This window comes from Rattus norvegicus, chromosome 13 (assembly GCF_021556685.1).
Source record: "Rattus norvegicus strain SHRSP/BbbUtx chromosome 13, alternate assembly SHRSP_T2T, whole genome shotgun sequence".
Lineage (NCBI taxonomy): Eukaryota > Metazoa > Chordata > Mammalia > Rodentia > Muridae > Rattus > Rattus norvegicus.
In genome coordinates this window covers 66,446,115-66,459,403 of record NC_141546.1, presented here as the reverse complement: position 1 = coordinate 66,459,403, position 13,289 = coordinate 66,446,115, and the positions used below count along the sequence as shown (strand labels likewise).

Here is a 13,289-nt window from a genome sequence, read left to right as displayed (position 1 = left end):
AACCAGCCATAAGGAAGTCTAATAAATAAAACACAGGTACCAGGACATCTGTGCTAACAAGGAGTCATTAATTTACATGATGTAGTTAAACAATCTTCTAAGAAGAAAACTGAAATTTTGCTTTATGGTCTGTGAGCAAAAAGTGAACTTCTATCTACTACAGCTGCCTCACGTAACTAACATTTGATTCAATGTACACTGAAGTAACAGTAATACTACAGTTAGAATCCCACTCACTGGCCAAAAGACACATACAGAGAAGGAAGGTTAGCTCCTCCCAAACCCCAGGAGATCAAAGGTCATGCAAAGCCAACCTCGAATACTGTAGCTCCTGTGAACCGACTCAATGCAGCAAACTCAAGGATCAAGGTGCCTGCACAGGCCGTGCAGGTGTCCGTCTCAGTTCCCGTCCGGGCTTCCGGTTTTCTGATGCCAAACTTTAAATTAATCTAAGTACAATAAGAATGTTACCATGAGCAATGTTACCAAGAGACAGATGAATTTATGACCTCTCACTGTCAATCAAGACTTTGTCAGATTGTGAAAATGATTCAGGAAGTGAATGAACAGTAAAATCAGTCTGAGGACATCTGCAGCTCTCCAGTGAACAGGAACATTTATGCTGAGCATACAGAACTCATGGGGTAAATAAGTTCTCATTTATTTTCTTTCTTGATGGTGTAATAACACAATATTATAACAATATAATCATTAAAGAATACAGGTTAGATTCACTGTAAAAGAAACTACATTTAATTGAGAATTTGTAAAATCAGTACAATGTTAAGTCCTTCACAGAGAAAAATTTGATTGTAATGGTATATTTAGAAGAGATTAAAATTTGTATAGGTTTTTATAAATTAATTTATCTTTGACCATTTCTATATGTATACAATTCATCCTGCTCACACTCCTCCCCACCCCAATCCTCCTTTCCCCCAGAAAGCCCTCTTTCCACAAACACTATCTCTTATTATAGTCATTATTTATTGTGTTTGGAGAAGGTAGCATGCATGCAGTCCTGAGGAGGCTCAATGGCAGGAGCCTTTATGGTTCACCTCATTGGTCCCTAGCACGTAGTTATAGTTTTGTTCTGTGCCTCGCTGAGTTTATCCAGGGCTGCCCACATGGGTATGGAGCTCTCCTCTGGTGCTCAGGGAACTCACCAGTGGCTACATCACTGAGGACAGATTGCCCCCACCTCCAGTGCTGATCAATACTTACTATCCATCATATCAGTGCTTCACAACCTTCCTGATGATCACCCTTTAACACAGCTCCTCATGGTGACCCCAACCATAACATTACTTTCATTGACTATATTTTCTGTTACTGTTATGAGCTATAATATGTAAATATTTGGTGTGCGACCTCTGTGAAAGGATCGTTCAGTGCCCCAGGGGTAGCGACCCAAAAACTGAGAACCACTGTATTATACGTGGTAAGATATAAAGCAATGGATCTTTGCCTTCAAGGAGCCTAAAATCCAGACAGAATAGGATATATATAAAAACAGAGAATTAATAATAACAGAAAAATTGTGAATACATGCAAAAAGAGGGATGGACAAAAATAATGCTAAAATGAAGGAAATAAAGTATCACTGGGTTGGAAGAAGCTGCAAAATTTAAAAAGTGGCTAAGCAGGTCAGGGACCCTATGGAGAACCGATTACTGCCATTCTCTTAAAGCAGTATAACTCCCCAAGCTTTCCCAATGCTCACCCTTACTCTCACTGATAAGTGTAACTCCCACTCTCACCAAAGAAGCTTCTTTTACCACAGATGGCGGCCATTACAGGAAGCCACAACTGGTCAAAATGCAGAACTGACCGTAGGGTGCCCAGCTCCAATCAATACTTCTACAACAAACACAAACCCTACACCAAAGGGACCATCTTGGAAGGGTAGACAGATTGTAAGAGTCAGAGGACAAGTAAGTCCTGTGTGAGTCTGTGTCTTCTATGTATGACAGGGAGCTATACCCATGGAATCTCAAACAAGACCCACACATCTGCTGACATTCCAACATAGGTGGGAAAATCTCACAGGACCCCATCCCTAGAGGAAGACCTACAGAAAATTAATGGCTGCTGAAAGAGGTTATTCAATCCCAAGTGGTGAGCCCTAATCAAATACACGTATCAACACTAAATGGACTCAACAGGGTCTCTTTACGTGTGTTTGTGTGTGTGTGTGTATGTATGTGTGTGTGTGTGTGTGTGTGTAACAATAATTTAAGAGGTCATGAGTTTGAGAGGGAGAAGAGGGACATGAGAAGAGCTGCAGAGAGAAAGGGGGAAATGATGTAAGCAGAGTAGTCGTGTATCAAATTCTCAAAGAATAATGATGATGATGAATCCAAATCATAGTCAAACAAGGAGATTTACCTGAGAATTAGCTTTGAGTATTTAATTAATTTTAAACAAAGGTTATTACAATGTATGGATAAGATTTATATGTGAGTTCTTAACATGACCATGACAGCCATGGCAAGTACTCACAGCCGCTGTAGTTACCTGTACAAGTTACCTGTCAAAATGTCAACATGAGGAGGGGAGGGGCACTGTTAGGTTGTCTCCATGTTCCAATAAATAATGTCCCACCCATGCTCATGTGGCTACCCTCGTAAAACCCAGTGGGACGCACGCACGCACGCATGCACACAGGCGTACAAACACAGTGGGGCAGACAGACAGACAGCCCCTCCATATACACACACAAAATCACAAAAGTGGGAGGGGAACTTTCACTTGTTAAGAAAGAAGAGAGAAGATAACGGGGATGAAAATGCCAAAAAAAAAAATCATTATATTCATGTATAAAATTTACAAAACAAATTTAACGCCATTAAAGGCTGAGATGGAACCAGTCGGAGTTTGGCACTAGCACAGCATGCAGGATGCCCCACAAATAGAAAAGGTGTTACAAACCAGTAACTCATACAAAAGTATTTCTATCTAGTAAATTCTTCTGCCTTCCAGCCACCGATGTACATTCTATCAAGTACTATGATAACCAAGAGAAACTGATTATATCATTTTCATGAGCAAAAGTAATTAATTAGTAAGTGTGTATTAAGAAGGAAAGGTTGCCTTCTAAAATAATCATTTCAAACTCTTTTAGACACTTCAAGGAATAGGAAAATAACAAGTTTCTTTGTTTATTCTAATATTGGTAATACCTTCTGTTCCAATTTACTGCCTGTCTCTCCGGTTATGGAAAAGAAACATTAGAGAGGGGTGAGGGAGAGAGCTCTGTTGGTAAACTGCTTACACAACAAGCCTGAGGGCTTGAGTTCAACCCAGGTTTGGCCGGTGTACCCATAACCCCAGTGCTGGCGAGGGAAAAACAGGAACTGACCAGTCAGATGGTCAGGCTGAATCAGGAAGTTTCAGGTTCGACAAGAAACTGTCTCAAAAAGATAATGTGGACCACTGAGGAAGACGCTCAAAGATGGCCTCTTTCGTACACATATACACATGCACAACACACACAGACATATACCAACATGCACATACATATATACCTACACACACACACACACACACACATACCAACATGCACATACATATATACCTACACACACACACACACACACACACACACACACACACATACACACACTCCAGCATGAGCACATGTGCACACACATACATACAAACACACTTAAAAAAATAGGGCAGCAGAGATGAATACTAGCTGTGTTTCCAGAAGACCTAGGTTCATTTCCCAGCACCTACATGGTGGCTCTCAGCTGACTGAAATTCCAATTCCAATAGATCCAATGCCTCTTCTGGGCTCTGTGAACACCAGGCAGGCATACAGTACACATATATACATACAGGCAAAATAACCACACACATAATTTTTAAGTTAAAAAAATGAAAATAAAACAAAAATTAAAAATACTGAAAGTAAATTCAATGTGTACATACTGTTTTAAATAGTTTGCATCTAACTTTAGTAAACTAAGAGATAATGACCAGTTAATAATGCAAATATACTAGCAAACAAAGAAATTCTCATTTAACATGACTGCAATTTCCTCCCTCACCATATTGAGAAAAGAATGATTTTATACAGTGTTGGTATCACACACTATGAAAATAAGGGAGTTTAAAAATATTTTTGGTAGCAATTTGGTAATAAGTACTCAGAGTCTTAAAATGCATTCCATATTTCTTTCTTCTAGTAATGCATCCAAAAGAAAAATAATCAAAGATTTGTAAAAAGATGTATGTAAGATTGTCTATTGACAGGAAAACTATTTAAAATACTAAAATTGGGGCCCGGAGACAGCTCAGTGAGTAAGGTGCTGTCACATGAGCACAAGGACATTATCTGGGAGTGGCTGCATGCTCCTGTAACCCCTTCACTAGTGGGACCCAAACAGGAGAACCCCAGAAGCTTATTAGCAGCTAGCATAAATAAACTAACAAATTCCAGAATCACGGAGACCCTGTCTAGAAAGGAAAAAAAAAGACTGAAATGTCTATCTCAGGTCTCTATATTCAAATCCACACCCCAACATGAACACACAAACTCATGTGCGTATGTGCACATGCTCACACTAACAAGTACATATAATGTGCATACACAGAAGAGAAAAGGATACACACCTGAAAATTTAAATAATATGGGGTTTAATACTACTCTTTCATTAAAGAAAAAGTTCCAGTCATGATATACTAAACTGGTGGAGAAATCAATAGCTATGACCTGTAGTCTGAAAGTACAGATATGACCTATTTGTATCACACTGCTGAACACCTACTCAGGCAACAATGACTTCATAAATACAGAGAATGAACCTTGCTTGACTTAAATTTTCAGAGAAGTTATACTAGACAGTAGGGATGGTAGGCTTAAAGCATGCAAAAGATAAAAAAATCCCTAGGAGTTCGTGAGAGAACGACATACTGTTTTGGATGGAAAGGTAGTTTCCCTGGGTCCAGGAATACGAAGGTTTGAATATGAATGGCCCCTTAGGCTCATGTTTGACTGCTTGGCCCGCAGTTGGGGAACTACTTGTGAAGGATTAAAGGTGTGGCCTTGTTGGAGGAGGCATGCCACAATCTCCCCACTTCCTTTATCTCCCTGGCCGCCTCTTTGCAGTTTGGGATATGAGCTCTCAGCCATGATGGACTCTAACCTTTGAAGCCACAAGCTCTAGACCCTTCCCTTCAGGTCACCTTGGCCACAGTGTTCTGTTGCAGCAATAGAAAAGTCACTAAGGACCATGAAAGAACATCAGGAAGTCTACTGCCAAGCTACAAAGATTTCTGGAGTGGAGTCGGAAGAATGGTAAAGTTTTGAAAGCACTTCAATAAAAAAATATGTTTCAGTCATACTATTTTCCCAAGTGTTCTGAATAGTAAGCCTGAGAAAAGAATAACCACATTAAGATACAGTAGTTTATGAATGAAGTTCAGTTGGCTTTATTTTTGGCTGTGAGTCCAGCATTTAAGGGCTGAGCCATCTCTCTAGCCCTAAAACTGGCTTTAATTGCACAGCAGCAGGAGGAAAGGAGAAAGTGAAAGACCTCATGTCCAACTCGGACAAATGGGAGAAAGTGTTAATAAAGACTGACAGAGTTCACTCCATCCTCAGTGGTTTCCTTCCCCACTGCTTTCAATATAGACTATTCTTGGAGGGCAAACCAATAGCAAAGCTCCCTCAACGACTCTACTGACAGGTCTCAGGGCTCTAACACCAGCAAAGAAGGAACCCCAGAGTGAATGAGCCACACTGCAGTCTGCCCCAGAACACCCTGCAAGGATGGATAGATCACACCAAGACACTCCCTTCCTTCTGCAACTTCTTTCTTATGGTTTGTTACACTGCCCACTGTAGGATGCTTAAATGCTGAATCTCTAAATGTTTTCCTCTTCACAAGCTCCACTTCCTGATCATCTTCTGCTTGGAGAGTAACACCTTCCTACTCTCATAGCTCCCACTACTGTCTGGGCACCAACAACTCTGGCCCACACTGCATCCTGGCATCTGTCTCCTCCTCCTGCAATCTAATCTAGTCTGACACACTGAGGCTGAGGAAAGCTTACACTCATTACCACATTGCTCAAATGTTAGCTGAAATGTCAATATAAATTTGCTGTCAGCTCCAACGCATCTTCTTCAAGGTTTATGCCAGTGAGGAATACCTCTGATCACCAGAATTCACTCTGTAAACAGCATCAACAAGGTTGTACTTGCTTATGGTGACTTACCCTGGGATATGGAAGGCCACTGGTAGTGTTGAAAGCTGGAAGGAGCTTGTAACCCAGCTGCTTTGCCATTTGGAGAAGCTCGTCGTTATACCACTGCATGTATTCCCCTTTTTCCTTCAGCATGATTGCCAGCGAGTGTCCACCCAAAAGACCCCTAGGATCACAAAGACAAAACTCTACCTGTAGTTTAATTGAAGATATTTACAAGCTACTGCCTAAGAAGGTGTGGGCATTGTTCACAACAATTTGCAAACATAAGGGAAGGCTACAGAATGACTGAGTTCTTTTTTACTTATTACTCATTTTGTGACAAACTATTACAATCACATAGCTAATATATAAGAACAAACAAACACTATTAGGGGCTGGTAAGAAGACCCCGTGGGTAAAGGTGTTTGCTCCAAGGCTGCAGACTAGAGTTTCAACTACAAACCCCACTTACTACGAGTAGAAAACTGATGGCCTGCAGGCCCCTCCTCCTTACACTAAATAAATAAATAAATAAATGCAAAAATATAGAAACTATTATAAAGTACTTGACATTCTCAAGTACCAGAGTGCACCTATATACCACATGTGTTTTTTTAAGATTAAAAAACCACTAACCATGTAGTTTGCTGGGAATTGAACTCAGGACCTCTGGAAGAGCAGACAGTGCTCTTAACCACTGAGCCACCTCTCCAGCCATAAAATGCACCATATGCATTTTAACAAATGAGCTAAATGTCTTCAAAATGAATATAAAGTTTTAATTTTATCACCATGAATCTTTGACTCTTGGTATAACATCTAAAAATTTAAAACACCTTAAGCCTTATTAAAAGGTTTAATAGTCTCTAAGAAGTTATCTTAGACTTCTTACATTTAATTGAAGAGGTGGAACAGAGAATTACAAAAGCTGGGGACCGAACCCAGGGCCTTACGCTTGCTAGGCAAGCACTATACCACTGAGCTAAATCCCCAACCCCCTGAATTCTGTATTTTAAGTATAAAAACTTCTTTACTCCCTTCAAGAAATGGTCAGCTGGAAGCTTTTTCCTACAGTTAGCATTATGACTCTAGCATTGTGTACTTACCCAAGAACTCTGATGTTTGTTTCAAAGACTGAAACAACTACATCATTATCTAGATTAACATCCCTTAAAACTTTTCTCACTGCATCTTCAAATTCCTTAGTTTTGTTTAATACCTGGGGGAAGAAAAACAGAGATAAAATTCTTTTCTACCAAGCCAAGAAAATATTATACTCAGAGTAAGACACTAAAATCATTATTAGCATACTTTCAGTTAGAAAAATGAGACATTCAAAATAATATATCCCTTAAGGATATTATAAAAGTGTGATGATGTCTAAAACTGAAGAGTTAAGTACAAACAATGGAGCACCTTTACACTGATGTACTTTGAGGACTTGAAAAGATTCATCAAAGAAATTCAGACTGCTTCATAATACAGGTTGAACATCTCTAAGCCCCAAATCTGAAATATTGAAGTATTTCAACTTCAAAACCTACAAATTTTAGGTTTTCAATATGTTGTTGGCACCAGTGAAAATGTTACAGATTTCAAGTATTTTAGACTGTTGGATTAGGGATGCTCAGTCTGTAAAGCTTCTGACATGTTCCAAAACACACACTTCTAGAACCAAGTGATTCAGATAAAAAGATTCTTTTTCATACATAGACATGAGACATATGAGATAGGCATATATAGAGAACTTTTTCTTTTCCTACTTCTAGTTCTACTTCAAATACTGTGCATATTTGTATACATACATACATTGTCCATGGCCACAGTTAGAGCTACATGAGGTGTGCTCTACTGGGATTTGATTCCTAAGTCAGAACAAAGCAAACAGCCATCGTGTTCATCAAGCATCACTAAGAAACTAAGCCCATTGGGCTTGCTCAATGGGTAAAGGCATCCTGCTGCCAACCCCAATGGCCTGAATTCAATCCCTGAGACCATATGATAGGAGAAAACCAACTCCTCCAGGTTGCACGACACAGTATAGACATGCACCTACATACATACACACAGAATAAATAAATACATAAACATGTAAAATAAGAAAGCACTGTCTTCACTGACTGGGCCTGAGCCTTTGTCCTATGCCACCCTTACCCCATGGATGTCCCACTGGCAAAGAAAACGATGCAATATTATGGTCAAAACCAGGCCCTGACTGGACCTCTAGTTCATTCACGTAAATCCCCTGTGATTCAAGCCAAGCTACTGCATAGCTGAGTGTTCCCTCATCTCTAAAGGAAGCAGGAACTACTCTACAGAGCTGTTTTACTGAATAAGACAGCCAGACTGTCCAACTGACGTGCTGAACAGCAATTTAATGCCATTACTACCACAGTCAAGCAAGTGACCCAGAGGAAACCTCAGTGAGTTCTTGGAGTGAGCTCATGAAAGGGGCCACTGTCACTGCAAAGGCTGCTCTCGTTCTCCCATCTAATTAGGGAGGTGATTAGGTGTCATGGAGAGACCAGATGCAGTAGATAAAGTTGCCTTTGACTGTGTATAATCTTTTTGTTTGATAATACTTTGCAGTTCTTTTTCAAGTCTGATCAGATCCTAACTTAAGTGTGACAAATTCCCTAAGAGTCTGTGTCTAAAATCCAAGTAACATGTAGGGCAAGCCTGAAATCAAGGACTGTGGGGACCCTGACTCTGAGCTGACTCGTTTCTCCTGCCAGCCCCACATGCATGGAAGCCCCACGGCAGCAAAACGCAGACGTATGTGCCCTCTCTTTTTTTCGGAGCTGGGGACCGAACCCAGGGCCTTGCGCTTCCTAGGCAAGCGCTCTGCCACTGAGCCAAATCCCCAACCCCGTGCCCTCTCTTCACAGAGAGACACACCTGCTCTGTCCCCACTGGCCATCCCTCTATCTTACGACCTTGTCACTATTCTCTGTGGCCTACCTCCTGAGAACTCTTCTCACTCAAGCCACACTTCCCTCCTCCCCATCCCAGGAGCCGCTTCCCTCCAACATACATCACAGGAGCACCAATGCCAAACTTCCGAGCAGAACTCACCCTTTGCCTGCGATTAGCTACAAAGTCAATTCTAACAGGCTCTCCATTATCATGCCTACCTCAGAACAATTTGCCTAAGTCAGTTCTCTCCTTCCACCATATGGGTTCCTGCTTGTCAGGTTGTTGGCCTTGGTGGTAAACACACCTTCTGAGCCAACTCACCAGTTAGAAATCATTTGTATTTCTAACTAAATCCTTAAGAATGCTGTTATTACTAGTCTAGGCATCTTACCTTGAGAACTAATACCAAACTCCTTTAAAAGGTATACCCTGAAGAAACCATCTCCATAACAATGTGCGGCCACCCAATAAGAGAAGTCAACATATTTCTAAACGTAAAAAGTTATGCATCGTGCAAAAACCTTGTCTCCTTTATGTCTGAAGATATTTTATAAAGCAATAATGACAACTAAAGTCCACAGTCATGAAAACACACTAAGAACTTAGAAATTCGAGGAACTCTGAAGGAATGAAGAAGGATGTAACCCTTCTCCAGAGCTCACTCCCAGCTCCCGTCCCTCACCTTCTCCCCATCCCAAAGTGGCCCTGTGCCTCGCTCAGCTACACTTACACACAAATCACACCGTTTGGTCTCCTGGGTGACACTTGTGCCTTCCAGAGGCTGTACAGCTCCAGGACACACCTTTATGTCGACTGGGGTAGTTTGTGTGTCTTCTCTCTCTCTTACCCTGTGACTACTAAATCAGAAATGAAGTATCTTAACAGATCTTTTTCATAATTCTTATAATGTAGCTTGTACTTTTTTATCCCTCTTTGCTAGTAAAGCTCTGACTGTCAAATCTCCAGCCCAGTGGGAAGATCTAAAGTCAGTTTTCACCACAGCTACATCAAGGTCAGAGAGAAGCAGGACTGAGGCCTCACCAGAGCGATCACAGAGCAGTGACCTGAGTGGGCATGTCTCTCTGGATGCCAAAGGTGCACTCTCTAAGCTGCTATGACAGTGAGATTTCTGTCCCAAAATTAAGACTGTGCTGCTAAGAAAAATACAGGAACACTACCAGGAAGTAAATATTTTCTGCTACTTGAACAAGGTTTTTATCCTGTTCTTAGATTAATTAGCACTCAGAATAATAATTAAAAGTACAAAAATTTAAAGTAAAGAAAACACTTACACAAGCCCACATTCCACAATGGTTAAAAACCGTAAACAGACAGCATTTCAGAACCAGGGCATCTAGAACACACTCGTGTCCCTCTACGCCACAAACAACTCTAAAACTAAGACTGATCAACACGATCTCCTGCATATAAGATGAAAAGGCAAAACAGCCTTCTTGTGCGTATTTCAGCATCATGTGGCATACCACCACAGGACAAGGACAACAAAGCATTTTCCAAAGTACCTTCTTTCAAAAGCTTCATCCTCCTTTTCCAAAGGGAGGGGGTACCTGACCCTGCATCTCCAAAAACTATTTGAGTGTTTCTGTTATGCTACGTGACTGTATGGGACAATAATGTACATGAGGCAGTAATGCTCAAGATTTACTAAGAAGCAAAGATTTGGACGTCTTAAGTTCTTGTGGGCTCTATTCCATAATAGCACGCTGGTTATACTTGTGGGCTCTATTCCACACATAGCACGCTGGTTATACTTGTGGGCTCTATTCCACACATAGCACGCTGGTTATACTTGTGGGCTCTATTCCATAATAGCATGCTGGTTATACTTGTGGGCTCTATTCCACACATAGCACGCTGGTTATACTTGTGGGCTCTATTCCACACATAGCATGCTGGTTATACTTGCGATACTTGAGTACGCATATCATGAAACCTATAAAGTAAATAATTCCAAGAAAAATGGAACTTACCACAAGAGTGTCCAAAGAATCGATCAGTGTTAGGGAGAACCTAAGAAACAAGTGTAACAAGATAAGTAACACTACTTGAAATGCTCCATCCATTGTGTGAGCACAATTATCTACATCCTACTGACTGGTAGTTCTAGTAAGCAGCTCCTCCATGTCCCTGCATTGCGACATGATCATACAACAACCAAGCAATCTGAAACATCCTATGTATCATTGAAGATGCATAGAAACAAACACCATTAGCTCCACTTAAAACAAAGCATTAAAGCTCAATGCTAGGGCTCCAATCCTAGCAGCACAAATCAAATTAGTAATCATAAATCAAAACATACCACATACATACATACATACACACACACACACACACACATACATACATACATACACACATATACACACACACATACATATGCAGTGGCACATGTGTAAACATGCACATATAATAACAAACAAATGAAAAGGGAATCTACAGTCGGCAAAGCCCAGACTGTGACTGTGACTGTGACTGTGACTTCTTTCCACGTGGAACTGGCTACTCTGAGACGCCGTGCTATCTATCTATGCGTCTCAGGCTCGTACTCACTTTCCCAAGGCATCATCCACGTCACCCCGGCTTGGCTCCTGGCCTCTGACACGACCTCGACAGGTTAAAGGCATGAGTTCATCAGCTGGGTAGGCATGTTCCTACAGAAAAATCGTTAATAAGTCACTAAAGAAAGTGAGAGAATCATTTAGAGAATAGGACTGATACTTAAAAGGTGGACTGTCTATACAATTTGTAGATAATTTAAATCTTAATTTGAAATGTAATCCATGCTTGGAAAAAAAAGCATATTAAAATTTCTCTTAAAAAACCTCTGGCTGGGCAGTGGTGGCGCACTCCTTTGATCCCAGTGCTCAGGAGGCAGAGGCAAGCGGGTCTCTGTGAGTTCAAGGCTGGCCTGTCTAGAGAGCAATTCCAGGACAACCAGGGCTACTTTATCTTAAGATACAAACAAACAAACAAACAACAAAAAACAATAACAACAACGAAACCTGATAATCTGCTTTCCCTTGAATCTCCCTCTAGAAGTTGCCACTTTCAGACCAGCCTTCCGCCTTTTAGGTTTACTCATGTATTAATACACTCAAATGCATGCACGTGTATCATTTTTAACATTTCTTTTTGAAACAGGGTCTCAGTATGTAGCCCAGGTTGGCCTGTTACCAGCAATTCTCCTGCCTCAGCCTTCTGAAAACTGGGATGACAAGCCCATACTGCCATGCCCACATAAAAACTGGGACTGGGACAAAACCCAGATCAGTTTAGTGGATCTTACTGAATACAGTCCTTCCTCCTGGTGATGGGCAATACCAGGGACATTCCAGGTTCTCATATAGCTATGTACATGCATTATTTTGTGTGCAAACTCAGGGTCTCAGGCATATCAGGCAAGTACTCTAGGAGTGACTGATCTATATACAGAAATTGTATTTACACAAGTAGGTACTTAGGCCAAGTATACTCACTGGTCCCATTTATTTTATATTTTACTCAAAACACAAGGTACCCCTGTGGTGTTTGAATGAGAATGGCCCCCACAAACACATAGATTTGAACATTTGATCTCCAACTAGTAAAACTGTTTGGGAAAGATTAGGATGTGTGGCCTTGTTGGAGGAAGTGTGTCACTGGGAGTGGGGTTTGTGATTCAAAAGCCCACATTAGACTTTGTCTGTCTGTCTGTCTCTCTCGGATTGCTGTCTGTCTGTCTCTCTCAGACTGCTACTCTGCTGCCTTCAGATCAGATGTGGGCTCTCAGCCACTGCTCAAGTGCCATGCCCCACTGCCTGCCACTATGCTTCCTGCAACGACAATGGACTCACCCGCTGATACTGTAAGCAAGCCCCCAGTTAAATGCTTCCTTTCATAGGTTGCCTTGGCTCTGGTGTTACTAAGACAACCTCTCCCACTGTACTGGAATGTTTCAGAAATACTTTAATAATGAAGTGTAATTATAACTGGTATTTATTGAGTCTGTGTTTTCTACCCTCTATTCTACACATACAAATAGTTCAATTATTTCAACAAATCTCTGAAGGAGATTTAATTGTCTTTGTTTCACATGGGGAAAACTAGGACCCAGGGCCATCACATAAGCCTAGGCTCAGCAGCTGCCATGATGAATCCAGAATTCAAAACCT

The 13,289-nt window shown here is 41.0% G+C and overlaps 1 protein-coding gene across 4 annotated transcripts in view; it reads right to left on the bottom strand.

The window, feature by feature from the left end:
* Edem3 (ER degradation enhancing alpha-mannosidase like protein 3) overlaps positions 1 to 13,289 on the bottom strand; it is a 62,556-nt gene that overhangs the window by 37,410 nt on the left and 11,857 nt on the right. For all 4 annotated transcript variants that reach the window (XM_087580174.1, XM_087580175.1, XM_087580176.1 and 1 more), the window contains 5 exon segments: positions 11,689 to 11,789; positions 11,106 to 11,145; positions 7,305 to 7,417; positions 6,229 to 6,382; positions 315 to 449 (listed from right to left, as the gene is read on the bottom strand). In XM_087580174.1, the coding sequence (XP_087436300.1) occupies positions 315 to 449; positions 6,229 to 6,382; positions 7,305 to 7,417; positions 11,106 to 11,145; positions 11,689 to 11,789 (543 nt within the window).